Here is a 25618-nt window from a genome sequence, read left to right on the forward strand (position 1 = left end):
GAATTGTTGCTGCAAATAGTCCATAAACATTAGAATACAAATAAAAAGAACACTTTTGGACTTATGATCACTGTTACAGCAACAAACTGCAATTATTTCAGAAGTGTGCACTGTATTCATAAAACACCAAAGTGTTAAAACATCTTGGGTATTTACAGCAATGAGTAGTTCCACGACTCCAGTACTATCTTAACATGTGAACAAGTTTTATATATGTTAACCGACTGTTTATTGAAAGCACCTGATGATTGCAGGTACTAGTTGAAACATGTTCTGTGTAATATATAAACTGTGGTGATGATTTATAAAATCCTGTGCAGATGGGTTTTGTAGAGATGGTATCACATAACCTAATTTTACCCTTTGTCTGCTACGTGCAAAAACCAAATATTACAATATGTAAAAATCTGAAAGCAAAAGTTGTATTTCCATATAGCAGTTCACATATTTATTATAACAAGTGAGAGATTACCTCGAGGAGGCTAGGGCTCAATTTTGGGCTGTTATGCCATAGTAGTAGTAGTAGTAGAGATTACCTCAAACCCACCAACCACAATAATATGTGAACACATGTTACTTTGTCACAAAGTATGAATTAAATACAAGATTCCAACATATATATGAAATTTGTGCAAAACAAGGGAAAATAAAATGTATTCTCTCACAACTTTCACTCTGGTAGACTTAATGCATTTGTGAGCAAATTTCTATTATATTATGCTGGTTCTGGTGGAAATAGTAATACAGTTGTGTATTTCGTATTGCTCCCTACTGAACTGCAGGATAAATACAATGTTGAAGAAAGACTATCAGAATTAGGGAAAGAATTTACAAAATGGACTTTTTAAGTTATATTTGCATACTGAGTTACAAATTTGCTTTTTTATAAAGAATAACTGGTAATAACTCAATGTATTAGAAAATAAAAATATGCTAGTCAATCCTTGGAAAACACTTTGAACCTGTAACATTGGGTAACCATGCTATTGGCTGGAGGTATAAGAACTATATTTATTTAACCTTTTTCACATCAAATGCACGGTCTTCTAAGGCCAGCAGATCAGTTACACTCTCACTAACATACATGTAGCTTACAATGAGTGATATTGCCCAATCTGTGTGGATCATTGAAATAATATTTTAACTTAAAACTTATGGAAAATGTTATGAATTATTGTACTCACTATTAATGGCACCATTACAATCTCAACAAAATTTCAGTGAATACAATATTGCTAAAGTAGTTCCTTGAAACTCATGTTACATACTGAAGTAAACTGCACTTACAACTTGTATCACACTTCTCAAAAATATCCTTCAAGATCCCCCCTCCCTCCCATTACTTCAAGAGCTTTTGAATCTCTTCCCAAAAGATGAATGCCAATTTAAGTTAGTGAAAAAATACATAACATCTTCAAACCAAATTTTTATTACCAAAGCAGCATGTGCAATATCTCTTTCCCAGTGTCTGGGACAGTCAACAACCCTATCGTTTGGTGTTCTCTACACTTGTGACAATATGATCAATCCTGTGAAATATGGGCATGCATAAGCAAATATAAACATTGCCTGAAGATATCCAAGGAAGTGTATGCCTTTTGTTTTCAAAACATACCTTTTTCAATCCACATGTTTTGTGAGCACCTAGTTATAATTAAAATCTTCAAGTTGTTTCACCTATGGGAAATGGCATGTAATGAATTGTAATATACAATGTAGCAACAATAAAATGTAGTGCTAAGAAATAACGTGCAACAGATTTTCTCAACTCAGTTTGTTTTCTTTGACAATTAAATAGCTTATAAGCCATTAATATGCATAAAAAAGAACATATTGTTATGATTTCTATTTTATCAATTGACATAAACATGCACTTTCACTAATGTCCTACTGCATTATGCTTAGACTTAAATTTGATGATGGATTATTCTTCAACATAACCACAGCATAATTGTCCAACCTTGTAGAGTAACATAAATGAGCACAGCAAAATCAAATATGTACAACTGAATTTTGATGCCTAATGTGTTGCAAAGCTAAAATATGCTATAAGATATGTACACAAAAATATGGTTAAAATAAAAGAATTAACACATGGAATTATGTGGTTACACATGTAAAATTGCATTCTTGTAAATTAAAATGTAATCCAGGAAATTTTGCCTGCTTTGTTTCAGAAACTGAGATATCCAGAATGGCAGAAACAGAAAACATTCCTACTGATTTATTACACTAAATAGTGGCATTTCTTTTTGGAAGAATGTTACCTGTGAATCGGCTGCTGCAGCAGAATGGATACATGTCCACAAAGCAGTGCAGAACAGATCTGAAAAGTGCTTTATCATATTATTTATATAAAATGTGCTTGTGTACAAGAAACTGCCAAAATTATCTGTTGCTACATCATGAGCAAATGTGTATAATCAGTGATCCAGCAATGGTTTGTCATGCAGTATACCATAAATACATCAAATTCAGTTTGAATTTTAAGCCATAATAAAATATTCATCATGCTTTAGCTTGAAAACTGAAAGGCTAAATTCTACCTAATCATCTCAGCCAACAATGTGCAACCTAAAGATTTTCTTATTTTACTAACAAAGGCTGCCACACTTATTAAATTTTGAAACAAGCATTGTTTTCCTAATGTATGAAGGGCAAATCTTTAAAATATACAGGATATACCATTCACATAATTTTGAACATTCATTCACAAGACAAAAGTTTGCCTATCACATCCTGATCACCAAAGTAAGAGAACATAGAGAGCTTTATCTTCCCCCATCAGAATCCTTTACTGTTTTCATAAGTTCAAAACATTACATGCTGACTTCATCTATTCCACTTGTATGCAATAAGATCCACAGAGATTATGAAAATGTGTAATTAAATTGTCTGACAGTTATACATAAATAATTATATACATTTCAGTATCTGCCAGCTCATGAAATGGGTCTTAAAGTTCCTTGTGCTTCACTGCAGGATCCAGAAATCTCTGTAACACACCACTCTGAATTACCACACTAATGGACAACAGCAGCAAATACAGATGCTTAGGAAAATATCATACAATATTTGTGTTAAAAATGAGGAAGTATAATGATATGTGGGCATCCTGTTATGACCACCATTCCTGAACTACCATTTGTTCATACAACCAAAATAAATAAAGATTCCCCCCCCCCAATGACCTACACACACACACACACACGTATGCACCTTAATCCTGATCCAGGTATCACGAACCATGTTTACAAAAATCAAATAATTTTGTTTGGAATTAGACCGTTTCACTTTAATTCAGTAGAACACAAAAAGTCTTCTTGCATATTACTATTATTTTTCATGATACATGATTCATCCAGTATAAAATTAAAAAAGAGCTGTCCTCAAGGTGAAAAAATCAACATTTTCATTAGTGATAAAAACAATTCGTTTGTCCACAGCATATAAGTTGAGAACAGGAGCAGAAGACACTGCACTGCTTCAACATCTTTACACAATCACTACATTCTGCAGACTGGTGATTTGGAAATCACTGATATTATTCAGTAATATTCACAGTTTCTGATTAGATATTATTTAATAACATAACAGCACCACCCGTGGGTGTTAAGTCCATGATGATTGGATCCTGTAGATAAACAAGTATCTACAAATAACTAATGAAATTCATTATGTGCACTAAGCACTAATAATTTCACATTTGTACCAGAGATTACAATTACCTCCTTTACCATATAGAGAAAAGGAATAATAAAAGTAAATATATTTAATACATTTAATTGAATGTTATTATGAGTTCTAAACATCAATCAACCAGAGTTCACTTGCACATGACCTCCCTCAGTATACATATAAATATATAGAAATATCCACAGAGTCTTTTATAATTTAGTATACTTCAACTGCCTCCTTCTATGAAACTGCAACAACGTTTTAGCAATCAACTGAGCAGCTCTTTTTCTTGGACACTGAACACACACACAGAATGTGACAGCAAATGATGATTTGAAGAAAAGAAAGGGGGAAAAATCACCTGGTATCCACTAATACATTATGCTGCAAAAACTTGTTAAAGATCTGACAAGTTCAGTAGTCATTCCATTAAAGAAAAAAGTCTGTTCACAGCACACGCAAATTTCTCTAGTGTCATGAAATTTGTACTCCAATTTAATTTTAATGAAACTGCAATTAAACTCTACATAACTGCCAATGAAAACATTAGTATCAACGTGTCCACCGTTTCTTCTTATTGTAGTGGTTACGGTATTTACTTCCACTGTGATAACAACTGTTTCGGCCAGCAAGAGGACGATAGGTATTATAATGGTTGTAATCTTTATGGTAATAGGACTTCTTGTAATAATCATCACTGTTATTATTCCCCCACTGGCGTTTGAAATTATGATAGTCTTGGAAAGGATTGAACTTCATCTTATTATGATGAGAGTCTATATGATGGCGCTTAACTTTCTTCACCTGAAAAAACGAGAATCACATTCATTTGCAGCCCATGAGTTTATATACTCAATCAAACAACATTAAACATGTTTTGTGAGAAATGGCTTTTACAACAAATGCAATTAATTAAAACTTTCAGTGAACAATGCATTGTTATATTACTTCTTTAATTTAAATAATAAAAATGTAAAAGCTCTTCTAGATTCATCAAGCAGACAAATTATGTACAGTGAGCTCTGATTAACATTGAAGCAGCTAGCACACAGCATATAAAAACTACAGTAAAAACTTCAACATGAACTAAAAATATCCAACTTCCAAGTTTGTAACAAATAACATAATACGTGATAACATTCATGTTTTGACAATGCATTGATAACTCTTAAGAATCAGATAACCAATTCAGTGACTTACCCTCCCTCTGTCAAACTCTTCATTGTAGTCATTGTCATAGTTCCGCTTTCTGTCTTCTCTACGATCCCGCTGAACTTCTCTATCCATATGACTGCGTTCACCAGACCAATTTGTAACTGAAATTTCACACAGAAAAGCTGATAACTGCAGTGAATCTTCTGTAACCAAGAGCCTATAGAGCCCTCTGTAATGGATATGAATTCAAGTGAGAAACGTGTTTGTGTAGGCATCACCTCCACGTAACAATTTCTTTTTATAAAATTAATTTTACTAGCTGGAGACTTATTAGTTTGAAGTGAATGACATTTATTTTGTGTTGGTAATTGATATCAGTCTTGATTTAAAAATCAGATATGCTACAGAAATAATCCCTCTTTCTGAATCAGCATGCATAATTATCTTATGTTGATCAGCACAACCATTATTTACATCATCATCTCTTTTATGATCTTCCCAATACTTATTAAGTGCATGTGCACATCAAGTGAATTCATGTCTCATACAAGAATACAATTTATTTCTTGTTAAAGTCTAGTTCATCGTTCTTCTCTGTTCTCAACTATACTGCCCTCTGTGCTACATCATATTTCCTAAATTTTAAACCATCTCCTATAAACTTCTCAACTGTATACCTCCATGAAACTTAATTAATTTTACTGGGCAACTTTAGTTTCTGTCTGACAGTGCTTTCCATGTTGGTGTTTTTCTTATTTTGCATATAATGGCTTCTATTCTCTAATAAATACAATGGCATGTTTTGTTGAACTTTTAATTGGATATTTAAAACTTCCATTTTACGTTTATTAATCAAACGAATGCAAGACTTTGTCAATAATGTCTTGATTTTCACTGAAAATAGTAGGTCTTGTTCTAGTTTTATAATCTGATGACGTCAAATCTTTGCACCAAGATAATATTTAAAATGTACCCTAAGGAAAACTATTATACATGCTGTACAAGTACAGGAAACTGTTCATCCGTTCACCATAAAATCTGAATGTAGCATTAGCTGTACATTTAAAGTTAATGTTGTTGCATAAAAATGCGACACTCCAAACCTGTGAAGGAAATGCAATTGACAGCAACGTGTGCTGCCATACAATAAATAAGGCTGTCTATATATGCAACATAACATGAAGCACACAACTAAAATTATTTGATATAATCTAGCTTCAATGGTGTCAAATTAAACCTTATCCCTAAAACAAAAATTATACCCGTCTTCCTACACAGCCCTGATTTATTCAGTGTAACATGGAAACAGCTTTTTTATTTTTATTTACAGTCGCACAGATTAATAAACAGTATCTGAATGTAATTCAACATGCCACCAATACATGGCAGAGTTATACAGGTACATCTCCATCTAAAATCCTCTCATACGGTAAAAAAAGGAGAAACTGATATAATCCTTGTTGCAGAAACTATAATAATCCACAATAAATTCTCAAAATCATGGCTCCCAAGACAGTGGAGGAATAAAGTTTAACAACTGTTATGTGTGTGTTGTACAAGAATAAAGAACAAAATTCTGCATGTAAGAACATATGACTTACCACTAGCTGAACCATACCCTCGATGTGATAGATGAGCCAAGTGGGTAGTAACATCAAATTTATGAGCCCCATCCCAGCAAAGCCCATTTGTCTTCGCCTGATATGAAGTACTAATTCCAAGAGTCTCGTGAGTTTTTTCCACCCATTCGTATTTCCCACCTCCATCACCACTGCCACCAGTTTCAGGCCCCTCACTGCCACTCTTTGCAGACTTTGTTCTCCTGTTCAAACCAACGATCATATTATCAGTACATTAACAATAAAAACATATCAAACACTGTCAAGCAAATTAATTCTACTATGACTTTAATATCTGTTTCTAAAAGAAAAAATACAAACTGAATTCCATAAACAGTTATCAATAATTTAAGAGGGGTTCATACAGCAATAAAAGAATGATATAATATATTAAATCACACCAGCCTATCATGATTGGTGCCCTTAACAATCACGTAAACTTCATAAATATGCATGTGTAATAGCATATGATATGCTACCAGTTGTCAAGACAGTCTCAAAGTGTAAATGCAGGTACATAAACAGATCTGAATTTCATTCTTTATCTCAATGCCATTTAAAAAAGCAACATAAAATAAATTGCTGAAAACTGGCAATCATACAGTCAATAAACAGCCAACTCTTCAATATCCACAATAAACATGGAGCGAACACAAAATAAATAAATAAATAAAAATGCAAAATCATGCAATGGACACTTAAAAGGTACATGTTTCACAACAAGGAATCTTACCGACAGAACCACTTCGGAGCTAGATCGATACATTCCACAAATCAAACTCTGCATTACGCATAAAGACACTACTTTGAATAGGATTGGTATGACTTTCTGCCTTACACACAAATGGCAACAAGAAACCAATCCTGGAACTTTATAATTCACTCTCATACGTCACCAATGCCCAATACGTCATCTTAAATAATTTATAGTTATATTTTCTGTTTATTGAAACACATACTTATTCTTCTCTGCACACCACAATTATCCTCAATATTACCACACACTATACCTAGTTTCCACCTGTTCAGACTATCAAAGACATGGTTCCAAATAAGGCAAGAAACATATGCTCTATCCAATAAAGAAGCTGAGGTAGCTCAATCAGTATAGTGACTAGGCTACAGGCTGCATTAACAAGGTTCAATTCCTGGCTTAGGCAGAGATTCCTCTCATTACCACCGCATCCAAACTAGCTCTGGGGTCCACCCAGACTCTTATCCAATGGATACTGAGGGACCTGACCCCAGGAATAAAGCAGCTGGGACATGAAGCTGTTAACTCACCTTTATCTAGTGTCTAGGTTAAAAACATGTGAATCTATATTTCCACTCCCCAGTCTTCATGACATGGTGCTTAAATATGACCATACACATCAACTTTGGTCAGTGAGAAAGCTTCACTTTATACATGACCATATACAATTCATTTACATTGACTTTTTTTTACTACAATAATTTTTGTTTGAGAAAGAAAAAACATCATTAAAGTTCTGTTTAAATAAATAGTATAGTAAAAAAAGCAAGAACAAATTGTCTCAAGTCCATCACCCCTCAGACACAAATCCTTCAATAATTTCCACAGTAATCAATAATACTATACATAATACTTTTCTTTCAGGTAACAAAGATTAAGTAAACAAGGATTAAAGTGTTCTATCTCCATACAAAACTTTCAGAATCGCTAAAACTAATACCTAAAGGTAAGAGAAAATTAATATAAAAATAGGTAAAGCACTAGATCACAAACAACTGGCAGCATATCCCACCTTAGTGTTAGATCAGCAGAGGAACTTAGCATTATTACAACTGGCACTTTTAATGCTGAAAATGTTATGAATGTACAAAGTTAGTAATGTGGCAGAGGAACAGGAGGTGTGCATATGATGTGACATAACATTATGGATGGATTTATTAAATTAAACTATAATTTAACTCACTTTTTATGTTTCTTTAACTTCTTTAGTTTCTTCTCTCGTTCCTGTTTTGACGCGTGCTCTTCAATATTGGAATCTCTGACATTCTTGCTTCTCTTCTTCTGAGAGGATTGCATCTCTTCACAATTGGTGACACCATCGAGGTACTTTCGTTTCTTCGTTTCATATATTATTGTTATGCTGTCACCATTAACAAGATTCTGCTCACTCGTAGACTTTGGCGCCACATTGTCCACGTAAGATTTCCAGAGTGTATTTACACTGGCATCTGGTTCATCTGCTAACAGCTTCTTCTCATTAACCCTTGTGTTTAAACAACTGTTTGAGCAAGATAACTTAAGAGCAACTGGTTTATTAATGTTTGTTGAAGAATGATTAAACTTTTGTCTTACGTCTGACACAGCCCAGTCTGTCGTTGAACTGGCCACAGTATTACGGCCACTACTGTTCTCACGAGCTACAGATAAACTGTGGAGTAACAAATCTGTTACTTGCCAACACGTGTTAGATTTTCCACGGATTGTAGGAAAAGATAAATTCACATGGAGATTCACTGTTGTACTGCAGTCAGTTACTACTTTGTTGGAAACCAAGTCCATGCTTTGCCTAACTTTTGGAATTGTACTTCTGACTGTAGGCCTAACTTCATTTCCTTGGTTGTCCAGCATGCCATTACATGCTCCCTGAGACTCTATACTTTCTACACCATTTCCACTAAGTGAACTCTCAGAAATGCTTTTACCAGGTAACACAGAACTACTCTTGCTGACAGAACAGCCTTCATCTTGATCGGTGTTGGTATTGTGTGACACAACGCCAGTACTGTTCTGAACAGAAATGTCTTCGGCTTGTGGACTTTTGTTATTAGCTGCAGGATTTTGATTGCTACCAGATGTCAATGATGGTATCATCTCTCGACTGGTAGGAATTCCTGCAAATGAGTTGAAGTTCCCTTTTGAGTTGTTCTTTGTTGGAGTCTTCTTACAGACAAGCACAGGTTTGTTGTGTGGGGTGGAAGGGTTCTCTTCATCAAGGCTAGGCATATCCAATGAGCAAAGTGGTGCTGCCTCTGAGTCGCCTGAACTTGATTCATCTTCGCCTGACTCGCAGTATGGTACAAGACTTGCAGTTGAGCTGGCTGCAGTTGACACACTTGGTTCCTGTAGTTGAGGAGAAGGCTGAGGTGGCGGGTGATATATTTTGCCATTCTTTATGTGCATCACTAATCGTGGTAGTGCAGGTGATGCAGCCCGCTGGTGCAAGCCAAACACAACACGGTCCCTGCAAAAACATTCAGGGTGTCTACGAAATCAAAACTAAAATTCTGGATCTCCCTAGGTATCTTTGTAATTGTTGTTTTTTGTACAGTTTTGGTTTTATGGCAATGGATAACAAAGTTCTCATTTAATTCTTTGTAATGACATCAGTTCTATGTGTCAGTTCTGAGCCACAATTCACTGTACTTAAGTATTACTATTATCTTACTGCCTGTCAGTGGGTATTAAGTCTACAATGTATCAGTTCCCATGATAGATGAACCCTTCTTACAATGGATTTCTCTGACAAGTTCAATTAGTTTCTTAACAGTGCAACTCATGAATTCTTAGACATCTATGGCAAAATATATATAGTCAAGTGATCTGGGATCCTAAGTCCTTTCTTGCCATCCATAGTGTTTCTGCTCACAGAATCATGGTGTGCACCAATAAAACATATTTTACAAGTAGGTCAGTTGCAATAATAGAGCAATTCAAACTGAACTCACTGTATCTGTTAACATTTTATCCAGACATATCTTTCACTCAAGTAGACACCCTGCTATCATGTCATTAGACTGTTCAAAAAGATCCTGTCTACCAGCCTCAGCCTTTGATTCCAATCTCCCCAATAGTAAGCTATCAATTACAACTAATGCACTGCTCTCCTCCACCAAAATATCAGTACAGGTATTCCTCATTATATGAGTGTTTCAAAAATGTGATTTCATTTTAATGCACTCACCTAATTTGGAATGATTTAAATTAACAGTGCTCACCTTAATGTAAATTGCTTGTTGGATGATCAAGTACAGCAGGGGGGATGGAGAGGCAGAATACTGTATGGGTGGCAGAACAGGAATACGAATGGAGAAAGGATTTTCTGTTTTGATTCATACGATTTCACCCTCTGCAAATTTTTTTTGAAATATGACTGTCACATAAATTGGGGAGTACCTGTACTTGTTCCTGCTGCTCCATCCTCACACACTCCAAGGTAACAAACAATATTCCATTAGGGATACCAACAATAGCAATAAATTTTACAAGCTCAGAATTCAGTGTTTGGATTCACAATAAGATCCTGCTATTAAATTCATATATTCATGAAGATTTGTCTTTTGGGTTGTTGAGCTGTATAGTCTGGTCGATGTTAACCAACGTTTCAGAGGTCATACTGAAACGTTGGTTAACTTCGACCAGACTACACAGCGCAACAACCCAGAAGACAGAAATCTTCATACTCACCGCTGTGAAAACCTCAAATCTTACATCATATATTCATATTAATCTGAAAAATACCAATCAATTCTACATATCTACAATTTAGTTTTTTCTTAACTTACAATATAATACTGAAACAAAATTCATTCTTATACATACAAGCAGTCAATTAGGAGTTTCAAGAAATCAGAATTGATTGTGACAGAGGCTATCAGAAGGGACTTTGGAGAATTTACAATGTGCATGCAATAAATTTCAACCATGCAAGCAAAGATGTGCATACTGACTGAAATCTCAGATAAAACTAAACTTTAAAAAAACATTCAACCTACTTTGGTAAAAATTTAAACTAAACAAATTTTAAGTGGCAGAAATTTTTCTTCTACTGTTCATTAGCCTCTGTTCAGAGAACCTGTAATAATTAATCAATACATATTTACTGACACAAGTTCAGACGTACTTCAAGAACACTAGTTTCAAAATAGGCCTCATTTTGCTGAAAGATAAAACCTAAATTAAAATTATACATTTATTATTATTATTATTATCATTAAAGATGAAAAGCTGGCAATATAAATCAAATATATACTAACATAATGAAAGAACTGATCTCCAGAGCATGCTTAAAGTAAACTGCTATAAGGCTGCTAATTATCTAGACAATAACACAAATTTATATGATAATAGCAACCACTGTCTATCCAGTGATTTTACATCACAACCAGCAAACAATCTCACAACAACATACATTCCTCACAATGAGTACAGATGAGTTCTGTTAGACTAGAACTCTTATGATGAGTGGGGGAAGGGGGGGGGGGGAATTACAAACAATGTAAATACTGTAATACCAGCTTGCACTTTGAACAGAAATCCTGAAGACTTCACACAACAGCCACTGGCAGTGAGCATGTTGTGAAGTCAGTGCAATCATTTCTTCTACTTATGGACACTATGCATACTCTACGAAGAAAGGCAGGCGCGACTAATGAAACCTAGGCAGCAAAACTCATTGTTACTTGGTAATACCACTGCACAAATTCAGTGTTTAAACTGCTATATACAAATAACCCATTAAAACATTGAAAACTTCAGTACTACTGACTGATATGTTTTTGGAGGCCTGATATGTCGAAAAACATCTGCCCATATAAAACTGCCTTTGGAATATAAATGTTAAACAAAACTATAAATTCAGTAATATGTGATGTTTCAGATATTCTTGTATCATAATGAATCGTTCATCTAAGAAAGGGAGCCCATTTGTTTGAAGTATAATGTAAAATGAGGCTAACATTAGCTTCAACATGTTAAGCATGTCCCTTGTCACCACACCATGGCAGTCCTACGATTATGAATGGTGCATGATGTGTTCTGACAGAAGAGGCCACTAAAGAATACTTAAAAATATAAGAGTGAAATAAATACTATATTGGGTTGTACATAGTTCTGCTATAATGGTGTGAAATAAAGAAGAAAGAGTGGAAAGGACTGTTTTGCAAAGTTGCAGCCAACTATGAAAGTACTGGGTTTGAGGTTTGATTAAAGGATGATTTCAGAAAGAATAAGGGTCCTGCCCCTATTTAAAGAAATGGGTGTATTATCAACAATAACTGGAGAAATCTGGCAATCTAGAGCAATGCATGTAAATGGGCTGGCCATAGCTGTTTAAAGTAGCATTAGAAAGATACTTAAACATCCTTTCACTCAGCTGATGAGTTTCTAATGTTCACAGAGAGGTCAAAATGTTCATTATGGTTTTCTTGTCTTCATGTAATATAAAAGGGTAGCATAATTTGTCTACAAGGGTTGGCAGCATTGTAACAAATCACTAATTATATCAACCTTTGTCCATTTGTGAAATTTCATAATAGTATGAATCATACTATATAACATGTATTGTATTATTAAAAGTTATTCTACATCAACTTATGGATCCATGGAATGTAATAATGATGTATGTAAAAATTGGTTGTAAATGTATGAGACACCAAAACGTACTTGACGTTACTTTACACCATCATATTTTAACACTGCAACATTTGAACCATATTAACCATGAAAATAGGGGATTTAAACCGACCCCTGTAATGTACGGCTGCTTGCCAGGCTTTAACTGCAATTTGGAAGCACCCTACTGTGACACAGTCAATAAACTTTAAAAAAGCATATAAAGACAGACATCATAAACTGCAACCTCTGGAAGGAATTCCTGCAATTTGATTGGAGCTCTATTACTGTAGTATTATCAAGTAAAATTACTTATTCTTTCATTTTTTAATAAATACTGAAAATCAATCTGTAAGCTACGAGAAAATAACTTTTATAAACAGCACACAGCATATGTTTATGCAATAATGGAGAATGATAAATATGTGGTATCCCTAACATTCCATTTCAACCCACACACCTGCAATCAGACAACCGCCCAATTTCCTTACAAATATGTATAAACCCCTTTTCATTCAGACAATAATATTTGCAACCACACACCTCAATACAACTAATGATTTGTCTATATCCACAATAATAAAAATCATAGAAAGAGGAATACTTACCTATCTTTTGTAGGTGGTAGAGGCAAAGCACCAACGTTACCACTAGAATCTGAATCAGAGCCTTGCTTGTCATAATTCATGTCACGTCCATTCCTGTGATTCACTGAAATTGCTACAGGTCCATGTATAGGTTGTCCCTGAACTGTCATGTCAGATTTCTGTCCATTGACAGCACAAGTTGCTGTGGTGGCCGTAGCAGATGCTACACTCTGCTGTGACGATGATGAAATTTTAGGTTCCACACGTGGTTCACACTCATACAGCATAATATACGCATTAGTGTCTAGAACTGCTGACAATGAGATGGGACGCACTGACTTGTCATCAAACTCATAGTAAAGACCAGTAGAAGTTTCTGCCACTGCAGTATAGTGCCCACAATGGACTGATGAACCAACGTGTGTAACCAATGCAACTAGATGATACGTAAGTGGTACAGGGCCATGGTAAGCTGACTGAGAACAAAGAAACCTTGTAAGATCCAGTCTTTGGGAAAATGAAACATGTTTGTTGATCTTTCCTCCTAAGATGCTGAACCTGTAAGAAAACAAAGAGTGTTACTTACTAAATAAGCAAGCAAGAGCAAAGAACCATCAAAGGGAACTTCTGTGAAACACTTATCAACAAATTTATTCCCAGCATCTAATTTCATATTACTATTATTAGGCACACTATAACTTCATGCCCATAATCACTGCTTTCCTCTTCAGTGTTTGGAGTCAAATTTTGTTGGTATAATTTTCACAAGACAAACGATATGAAAGTTGTGTTAACCATGGAAAAAATCTAAATGACATCAAATTATTGTGTCATTCAAAACCCATACATAAAGAAAGCTGTACATCTATGTGTAAAGCCATGACAGAAATTAAAATATATATATCAGTTATGCTGGATGCAAGTAATATTGAGTGATCCGTGGCAATTGTCTAGAAAATGCATTTTAATGAATGTCCACCATATTCATGTGGTATGGCATAAAAATTATGTATCCATCAACCACTATCTACTTTACAAAGCAGTTCCCACATCAGCCTGGAGGAGTGCAGGAAATTGCTTTTGAAATGTTGTAGTTATTTACTTCTTGGTAGATGGCTGTACTGAATGTTGCAAAGTTAAGTGTTAATTATGACATCAGTAAGTTGAAAGGGAATGAAGAAAAGAACACACTGCATTTCCTTTGTGAAATGTGGGGTTTCTCTATACACAAGAAAATGTTTCACTAGATGAAAATATTCTCTTTGAATATTTCAACAAAACCTCCAAGAGATTTTAGTTATCTGAATCTAGAGAACATAATACACAGTGCACTGAGACTGACTCGTGCAGAAATCAAGCTACCCAGGTTTGAATCTCATTCATTGATACTTTTTAATTTACCTTTCAAAACATTCAGTTGTAAAAGTGTATGATTTCTAAAATTAAAATAACACACCTCTTGAATTGTATGCACAAAACTTGCGGAGGTTTTTCCAAAGAAAACTTCTTTGTGGCCGCAACTTTTTTGTTACATCGCTCACAGCAATAAGCATCGTCCCCATCCAGACGTTCGTTGCAGAAGTAGGATGTTAAAGCATCATCTAATGTGGACGCACGTCGAATATCCAGAAGCAAGTCCTGACAGTGTTGGAATGTTGTAGATATACCCCCACACTGCAGGCATGCCACTGCAATGACACACCAAGGCTTTAAGGCTCTATATATTTAAGGTAAAATACACCAAGTTTATTTCTTCTTAACATTAAAAGTGCTTACAAACAATATTTCTTATCTGAGTGGGGAAGCAATGTACTCAGTTGTGATAAAGGGAGAAACAACACTTTCTAAGTTTGATGAAAGACTCTCGGGCTACAAGCCGCATCAGGTGGCTGAATGGTGAATACACCATATCCTGTGCAAACGTTTTGAGAGCCATCTCTGCTCTCAATCTCAGGGCTGATGCGTAACAAACTGGTCCTCTGTAGCGTGCTCGCCGATGGGAACTGGCAATGGATGGCAGGTAGTAGCATGGTGTTGCTGGTGGCCCGTCTGTTGCTTTGTTGGCACAGGATATGGTGTATTCACCATTCAGCCACCTGACAAGGCTTGTAGCGAGAGTCTTTCATCAACTTCAGTCACCACAAAAGCTTCACTTTATACACTTTCTAAGTTTACTTTATGCTAACCAGGTATCCTGAATTAACAAAAGAAAAACTTCAGTTAAAACAAAATGTTCATCCTCATTTCAACATCCATTATTCCCCCTTTCTAGCAATATATCCTCTTTATGTATTGTTATGTATCTGCAGAGAAAATCTCCTCTTTAAAAACTAGCAATATACATATATCAATTTAAATCATTGCTCAGGTCTTGCCATACCTTCTGTTCTAATATAACCACCAAATATCTGGTTTATCGGGGTTGTTTCCCTGCTGTAACTGTCCAGCCTGAGGAAGAAAGAAAACATACTCTTACTTAAATTCATTACATCCAAATCTATTACACACAAAAAGAATAAAGTTTATTTTAAAATCTTCCCATCAGCCTAGCATCAGTATAACAGAGCCCAGATACGAACATTTTCAACATAATCCTTGGAAAGGAATTACATAAAGACAGGATACTCAGAATGATAAAACAAGTCAACAGCACTGACAAGTTGTTTGTTACATAACTCATACAAACTAACTGCTTCAGTGAACTGTGAATGTTTGATTAATGGTGGTGCTCAAACAGTAGTCTGGATTTAAGTTCTAGCCAGATACTAGCACAGAACTGTAAATCCAAAGAATCATGATGATGCAAATGGCTTAATTCTGAAGGTTTCTGATGGTGGTGCATTGTTGAAGCAAACTACTTTCTGGACATTATCCATCATCCCAGATGTAACAAAACGCGATGTTTCAGAGACTGGAATCTATCTCTGTTGGGTTCAATCGATATAGCTGCTGTTGTCTGGAGATAGGGACTAGATGTATCGAATGGGCCCAATAGAGTAAGTTTTTATCTGATGGAGATAGATTCCAGTCTCCTAAGCATCATGTTTTATTAAATTTGGGATGATGGATAATGTCCAGAAAGTAGTTTGCTTCATGAAAATAGTTGTTCATCTAATTATTCCAATGTTGCAAGAATTTTACCAAGACAGTGCAATTTTAAACCAATATGTTTACACTTATTATAATTTATTTCAAGCAGGCACATTTAACTTAAATTAAATTAATAAATGTTTTAAAATTCATGTACTGCATTGTAATTCTGTAGATGATATATAAAATAAGTAAAGTAAAGCTGTCAAGCTATATGCCATGTAGGTGGTTGAGGGGAGAGAATTTATAGGTACTACTCATTCTTAACCTCCGCACTAGAAAGGAGTGAGTGGTCAGCATCATGCCCTGGCCGCACTTTATCCCCGGGAAATTACCCTGGTACCCATTTGATAGGAGGCTACATGGGCTCCAGAGCCAGTCTTCATGCAGAGGCCAGATGAAAAATTCTCTGACCCTGTTGGGGATCAAACCCCAGTCATCCAAATCTAAAAGTTCTTCACGATGGTGATGAGTCATTTGAATAAAAATTTTCTTGGATATTATCCATCGTCTATTCAATAAAATATAAAACGTAAAACGACGTTTCGGAGATGGGGCTCTATCTCTGTCTTCAGGTTCCTACTCAGTTGGGCCCACTAGATAGAGCTATTTCCTATCTCCGGACAAAGTAAAAAGTGAAAGGCCGGAATACAATAACACGGATGGATGGTGTGGTGATGTTATTGTATTCCGGCCTTTCACTTTTTACTTTGTCTGGAGATAGGGAATAGCTCTATCTAGTGGGCCCAACTGAGTAGGAACCTGAAGACGGAGATAGAGCCCCATCTCCAAAACATCGTTTTATGTTTTATATTTTATTGACTAGACGATGGATAATATCCAAGAAAATTTTTATTCAAATAACCCAGTCATCCAGTCCGTGGTCAGTCACTATACTGACTGAGCTACCCCATCATACCACACTCCTTCTTGTAACCTTGTTTCAAACTATCAGGTGCTACAAAGGGAAGGAAAAATATTAATCATAAATAAATTTAAAAATAAATATACATTGTACCTACATTCAAACAAACAACAACTTTTAGAAAACTATTAGTCACTCTTAGATACCAGTGTTGAAACATACAATCAGACAATGCAGATCAGTTTATAATACAGATAAGTTTAACAAAAGACCAGCATGCAAATGCATTTAAAACAGGTTTCTTTAACCCTCCAGCGCTTGCGTCCACCATTGGAATGTCCCGACTCACGTGTGAGCGCCGCGCCACAACCCATCAATTGAGCAAATACTTAATCAGACTATTACTGACTTTTAATTTATTTATGGAGTTACGATTAAGAGACTTATAAAATGTTAAAACATTGTATAAAAGTCCAATTGAAGCTTTGATTTCATTGTTTGAAGTTTCTAAGCAGTCTCTTTGCCTAGAATAATTTTCTATAATTTTATCCAGTTTTTTATTTGTGAATTTTGTGATATCACCCAATAAATTATCTTGATAAAATAGCTGCCTGCACTCGATGTTCACTTTGGAACACAAACACTCGCATGTGAGCAGGCCGCCGCACTATGACAATTCTAAAAGTAAACTGAACAAAGTGGGTCTATAGTCGTAGCTAGAAATATTTCCTTTGAAATTTCCATGGAAGGGGGTTTCCTCGTAACATAGATAAAGTGACAGGAGAGAAAACAATTCCTACAAAAAGAGTTAATGGAACAATTTCTACACAAACTTAACTTTGTACACATCCTGTATTGTGTCCTTAGTGTACTAAATGATGTCTTCTCTCATTTTCATGTACCTTGACATATTTCCTATTAACTTCTGGCCACATCTGGCATGAGAGCAAAGCTCTTTCTTTGAACATATCAACTTCAATCTGCAGTAAATGTGTCAGAATTGGCATGAAGTTAAAATATTTATCACTTATAAAATCCACAAAAGGGATAAAGCCTAGTAGCAAACTTACTAAAATAAGAAAACAGTATAGTACTCAAACATAAACAAGGAATTTTCACCTACACAACTGACTTCATCATCAGGTTTTGATTATTAAGGTTAAAGCCTGCAAAAGGAATATGATATACATACTTGCTTCCTTTGTAGCGCGTGAGGTAGGCTCCCTCCATGCTTTCTAAAAGGTATCGCATGAACTCATGAGCATCCTCTTGCTGGCCATGTACAAGGTGCTTGCAAATATCTGTAACATGTAAATTAGATTCATTTCCTCAACAACAGATTTAGAAAACCTTTACCCCTTTGAGAGGGATATGCATTTTACTTCTTCAAGTAAGACTAACAAATTTCAGATCTTCCTGTGCTAGTGTTCAATTTCTATGGCCTCAGCATAATTACAGGCAAGTTTCAAAAGGAAAACCTCTGATGAGGAAAAGTGACTTGTAGCGCGTGAGGTAGGCTCCCTCCATGCTTTCTAAAAGGTATCGCATGAACTCATGAGCATCCTCTTGCTGGCCATGTACAAGGTGCTTGCAAATATCTGTAACATGTAAATTAGATTCATTTCCTCAACAACAGATTTAGAAAACCTTTACCCCTTTGAGAGGGATATGCATTTTACTTCTTCAAGTAAGACTAACAAATTTCAGATCTTCCTGTGCTAGTGTTCAATTTCTATGGCCTCAGCATAATTACAGGCAAGTTTCAAAAGGAAAACCTCTGATGAGGAAAAGTGACTGAAGTTAGACTGTCCAACATACATGTATGTTCATGAATTAAAAACAGATCTTCACTTTATCCATTTCCGATATCCTTCACTTTAAATAAGTTACATCTATCTGAGCAGGAAGCACATTTTCATGAAGGGAGGTAATGTTTGCTTTCATTAGTACTTGAGCACTTGAGGTCTTATCAGATTAGGTCACCTGGCAACAAATTATTATCTGAGATGAGGTTCTCTCAATGGTGAAGACCACAATTAACAACAAATCATTAGTCCATGAAGAGGCTGTATGCATTCCTTTGTCAGATAAATTGTAACAGTGACAGTAACATTCAAATTCAAAAATAAATAATACACAAAGCGAAAATATGTCTGTGATCTATTGCCATACAAATTTTCACATGCCTGACTTCGATGTCTTACCAGTTATCACCATATTGATATTGTTTCATATTCTACATTTTTGCTTAAAATATAACACCACACAAAATTTTAAGACCCTTTATTGAGGGACGCTAGTGCTGCCACCAAAAAGTTTGCAGTGCAACGTGATCTCTAGTGGCATGATATTCATACCATGTTCCATGATAATCAATCTATTGATACAAGAATCAATTGTAAAGCAGACACATCTATGGTCAGACTTATGGACAAGATATCATAAGACCATTTTTGCTTATACAGTGAAACCTCTATCCATCGTTCCCGGAACTATCGTTTTCCCGGATGCATCGTCCGTTTTGTTCGGTCCCGAATACATCCCATATAAAATAATGTTACATTTTCCCGCTTCTATCGTTCCTCGAACTATCGTTTTATCGCATCGATCGTTCAAAAATCTTAGTCCCGGCCCACAATTTTCCCGCAATGATCGTTTCTGAGAATTTAAAATGCTGATTTTTGAGATAAATTAATACCGAAAGACGCACAATGTTTTTGGAATACACAGTAGCGGTAACCTGTTATATCGCCCAACCAGCACAGATTCTTTTGGAATGAGGGGTCAGCGGTGCAGGGGTGATAGTTGGAGTGAATGGCGGTGCCCATTGTCAGAAATTTTACGATTTTAATTTGGGTGCACTCATATTTCATTTCAGCGATGCCAGATGGCATGTGCAGTGTGAATGTCTTCACAAATGCTTTTATTATAAGTACAAAGGAAAGGCGAGCGAAACTTTTTCATTCTTCTGGTTCATATCGTGTCTTCTACAGCTACGTTTCGTTGAGTTCGGCAGTAATAGTACTTCCATTTTTCCTGTTATAGTCCGCGAAGGGAGCGGTGAGGAAGAGGGAGAAACGACGAATGCGAGCCCAAACTTTGCCGAGTTTTGCCGAAGCACACGCTGCATTGGCAAAAGTGAAGTCGTTCTTTTATGCGCATAATATTAGTGAACGTGACGAAGAAAACATTTTGAACGTGGAAAGGGCTCTGTTTGGCCTAAAACGTAAAGTTTCGACAAACCAGTTGTCCATTAAAGACTTTTTTGGTAAAAAGAAGTAACTTTGAAAGAGAAACATTGTTTTTTTTTTAAATTTTTAATGCTTTCCCGCATCTATCGTTTTCCCGCATTCATCGTTTTTATTTCCCACCCCCGCCGAAAACGATGCATCGAGGTTTCACTGTACATGAAAAGTAAGCAAATAAAAACAGCAAGTAACACAGATGATAAAGAAGGTGAATCATGTCTGATAAATGAAGCAACAACAAATTAAATGAATAACACAATATTACTCACACCCATTCATGGCATGTTTTCTGCCTTACGCCGAAAACAAAACTTACATTTCAATCTTTTGTAAATGAGGAATGGCTTTATTACAGCGCCTGATTTGGTCTGCGATGCCTTAAAAGTCTTGTTCATCGCACAAATGATGCAGTCTCCATTCATCACCCCATCTGTAAAAATAAATGACATTATTACATTACAAAGGACAGATACAACTCATAACTATGAAAGTATACTGCATTCAATGCAAACATACTAACTCCATAAAGCTGTATCCTTATTGCGAAGCTAACAATAACTGAGTCAGATGACTCCAGTCCACATCTTTAAGATCTATATTGATGCTGTCCTCCCACCTACACCTACATGCTCTACCAATCGTGTATGATCTGAAGCTTTCACAGCGACCAAGTACAATAAATTCTTCTAGGCCTACCAGCCATGTGAGGTGGCTTAATGAAGCGTTTCGAGATGGTGTTTTCTTAATTAAGCCACCTTACACGGCTGGTAGCCCGAGAACAATTTATTCCTAATGATATATGATGAAGTGTACTGTCTGAAACTCCTAGTTATGTAATTTTTAAGAATTCTTTATTACTCTCACTTAGGTACAACTATTCTCCTCTGTACCCCATTCTCAGACACATTCTACATTCTTCCCTTGGAGTGAGAGACAAACTTTCACACTCATACAGAACAATATGCAAGATATATACATTTAATATATTTTAAAATGACTAGTAGCAAGCATTCCCTATATGCAATCTGCTCTTAAATTATACTTTGTAATTCTGACTTGTTACTGTTATTCCCAATTTAGATAGAATTTTGCCACAGTTCTGAAAAACTTATTACCTGTGTTTATATTATAAATTTGTCCTGCAATCTGGTGATAAGACATGAACACATACTTCATTTCCTTCACATTTCCTTCTAAACCAGCTTCTCAACTAGTGACTATTCTTTATAACAGTTGTATTTTTACCAAACAAATTAACAGCAGTACCATAAATCAGGCACTGATATGTATCATTAAATTCCAATCACTCTTTGTTTACTTGGCCCTTCAAAATGTTGCATTCTAGAGCAAAGCTGACAACTTGCCTTAATTTAAAACCAAGGATAATTTCACCTTCATATACTTTTACCAACATCAGGATCTCACACAAAATGTGGATTTTGATAAATGAAATGGAGACAAATATTTGCGCACAAGATATACTCCTATTTTCACGACATCTGCATGAAAACACAAGATTAAATTACAACAGAACATGCCTTCAACCTGCTGTATGAGATAAAATACTCACTGGTAACTGTGCAGTTGTTTAGATGGCTGCTTTCACTCTGTAACCAGTTGACAAAAGCTGGCACATGGAACAGGGCCTGAAATCAAGTAGAAACAGACCCTGACATAAACCAACACAAAATTCCTATTGCTGAGCCTGGAATTCATACAGTAAATAATTCAACCAATCAAATAACCGTGGTATTTTTAACTGAAATATCCAGTGGCTATGATTTTCAATGTATCACATGGTACACTGCATTAACTGATATAGTAACAGTAGTCTCTTCCTGGCTCCCAACAGAAAGTGAATAAGTCACTGCACAGTGCTAACAGCAACTGCCACTAAAATTATTCACACAACAGTGCTGCTGCATCTGTGTTTGTAAGTTTGTATATGGGCACCAAAGCAACCACAGCACTACAGCCATTAGCTGATCTTTTTTGCATCCCCATTCTTCTGATCTGTCGGTTGTCCTGTGCTTATACAATGCACAGTATCTTAAATCTTATGAAAATTGCCTGTTTCCAGAAAATATCTGCCCAAATGGCAAATTCGTAAATCTGGTGGCAACAGCCAAGGCTTCCCTATAGATACCACATTTCATATAGTCCCTGGGTATTTGTAGAGGATTAATCTCAAACCTGGGACTTTAAGCATCATGGTCAGGGCCTTCCTAGGCTTAGGTAGTGTCATGTACCCCAACTGCCATAAGACCCTATTTCAGTTCTTCCCAGTTTTAAGCTTCCTTCTGGCATCTGTCAATGGAACAGTTTGTGTTCTCAGCATTCTTGGATTGGCTGATACACAACTGTTTCAAACATCACGTTAGGTGCTGAATACGGCTCTGTGTGTGTGGATATGGTGCAATATGCTGCTAAACAGCATGTTTTTCTGTATTAATCGTATGTGAAATGTGATTATGATAGAAAATGTCAAGGGCAGTGATGCATGCAGTTCTGACCGTGAGCCAGATAACCATGTCAGCAAACACACTAAAAAGCTGAGAGGAAAATTTTTCAATCAGTCTATCCTCCAACAGTTTTAAGTATATCACTTCTGTTCTTGTCCTGTCTATACCTTTCTCACTTGATCTAACCACAATCTTATCTAACTTCCTACAGGTCTTTTTGACTTAAATTCCATTCCAAATTTGGGTATGAGCCTAAAAATATAACTGTAATTACTTCAAACCAATCTACACATTGAGCTACTTTGTACTTTGAGACATACCTGCAATGTCGAATTGAGGTAGCAAGTGTTGCCAACATTAATCATTCCTGCTCCCACACAATGGATTCCTCTCCAGCCCAACTGCACACATTCTGATGGGAACAATGTTACCTTTGGTGCTGGCAAGATGGAGTCAGGTTCAGGCTTTGTAATCTCACTGTCATTACTGCCAGTGTTACTAACTGAAAACAATTTACAATACATAACAGCAGCAGATAACAAAGTAAACATGAAGAAGACTGTGGAAAAGTAGAAATTTGTAGCAGTTGAAACATTTTAATTTTTATCGTATGCCAACAGCATATTTATGTGGGGCTACAGGCCAGATTTTAAATTTCAGGTTAACATTTCAGCAGCATGCTAGAACAATGCATTTCAACTGTAAGCCACAGCACATGGTCAATACAGGTTAAAGGGCACTCAATGTTTAAAGAAACATTTAGATCTTCAACAAAGTGCAAGTACATTTTAATAATAGATTATTTTGCATATTGGCATACTAATTAAAAATAACAAAATTTCACTACTTATTCACTTACTGACAGTCTCTCCCAAACTTTTGCAACCACCAGATAGTGGTCAGTATCACATCCAGCTTCTTTACATCTGAATGCTGCTTCTACCAATACATGATAGAAAGGATACAACCAAGTGTTACTGCAAAGTCAGAACATTTTACACTTGGCAACAAGATGTCTCTAACATGACTAAGCTCACTAATCTGACCCCACAGTCATAAATAGTTTCATGTAAACTTTCATACTCTGGAACTAAGACAACTGACTGACAACTTACTCTAGTCCCTCATAAAAGCCATACCATGCATAATCATCTTAGTGTCAGTTGGGGCATGTGCATTGACAATAATATTACACCAATGACCTCTTATTTTATACCACCAATAAACTCTACCCTCTTAATCACTGATATGATTCCCTTACGGACAAGACATTAGAACATTAACAAATTTAGACAGCAAAAGGTGTACATAAAATTCACATTCCAACAAGTCACCATTACACTACCTGGAACGTTTGAAGTTGAAGATGTATCTCCATTTTTGCCTGAGTCTTGGCTGTTTAGCACAGTGTATTTATTCTTTAAGTCACTGATCACATTTGCCAAGCTGTCACCAATTGGTTCAAATTCAATTTGAGTTAAAAGAACACGTGCTGTCGAACATTCAAGTCGTTTATCTAAACTAATGTCTTCGGGGCCTTGACTGGCTGTCAAAGACAAGCGTAGGGCCGCAGTCACAGGATCTCCGCCAGACGCAGGCATTTTATTAAACAGTGCAGATTTCTGTTACGTACCAGACATTAATAAAACAACTTACAGCACAAATGAATGTGAATTAATTCAAACAGTGCTGCAGTTCTCCATTTCGTTTCACACACACTACAGCTTGTTTTCATAACATCTTTAAGGAATAGCATCCTACACTCTCTGATCAAGCACAGAATGCCCAGGAACATGCAGTGAGTTATACTACAGTTTCCGAACACGGATTCATATATACTTCAGGTAATACACGCACTATATTACATATTGCATCTACTACATAACCATCATACACTAGACAGCCATGATTGCACACACACACTTCTATAACACCTGCAACTGGTAAAATGACTCTCTGTATACTGACTGACCATGTGATGTACGTTAACTTCGAAACTTCATACACCATAAATACGTCCGATATTCAGAATAGGTGTAATAAGAGTCAGAAAAGTGACCTACACCGGCATGGTGATCGACATAACCACACATGCCGCTAACCGTTTCCGGTAAATTCTGCCATTAAGCACTTCATTGACTTATTTTTGGACGATGTTACAGTGTAAATTAAGCGACAACGCCTTTCTAATCATATTCATTCAATTACAGCATGTAATTCAACTAACTGTAAGTCTTTAAGTAATTTGGAGGATTAATTTACATAAAAAGTGTTCGAACATTAACATAGAACTTATTTTGGTCAAGATTGTTCATTGATATGCCCATGCGTAGGATCATGGTACTTGGATAGGCAGTGGCGCATTGTGATAGGCACTTAGAAATTATTGTTCTGTTCCTTTGCTCTCTGGTCTACAATTCAGGGTTCAGCTCTGCAGCAGATCCATGCTATAGGTTAATTGTGCTATAGTAGATGTGTATATCAGTTATTCTAAGACTCTGTATTAACGGCAGGGGAACTTTGATACCGATGATTTCCTTATTACACATT

At 35.9% G+C, this 25618-nt stretch overlaps 1 protein-coding gene across 1 annotated transcript; it reads right to left on the reverse strand.

Annotated features, from left to right (window-relative positions):
- Nucleotides 1-3767: 3767 nt before the first annotated feature.
- LOC110829127 (uncharacterized) lies at nucleotides 3768-25242 on the reverse strand. Its single transcript, XM_087353385.1, has 12 exons — nucleotides 24414-25242; nucleotides 23389-23570; nucleotides 22177-22252; nucleotides 20923-21036; nucleotides 18551-18659; nucleotides 15784-15851; nucleotides 14860-15091; nucleotides 13425-13961; nucleotides 8390-9667; nucleotides 6435-6655; nucleotides 4879-4994; nucleotides 3768-4482 (listed from the first exon to the last, which is right to left on the reverse strand). The coding sequence occupies exons 1-12, from the start codon at nucleotides 24667-24669 to the stop codon at nucleotides 4231-4233; spliced, it is 3441 nt and encodes a 1146-aa protein (XP_087209511.1). The 5' UTR covers nucleotides 24670-25242; the 3' UTR covers nucleotides 3768-4230.
- Between the last annotated feature and the right edge of the window lie 376 nt (nucleotides 25243-25618).

This window comes from Zootermopsis nevadensis, unplaced genomic scaffold (assembly GCF_977971745.1).
Source record: "Zootermopsis nevadensis isolate Lab colony 2312 unplaced genomic scaffold, Znev_1.0 Znev_ptg000022l, whole genome shotgun sequence".
Classification (NCBI taxonomy): domain Eukaryota; kingdom Metazoa; phylum Arthropoda; class Insecta; order Blattodea; family Termopsidae; genus Zootermopsis; species Zootermopsis nevadensis.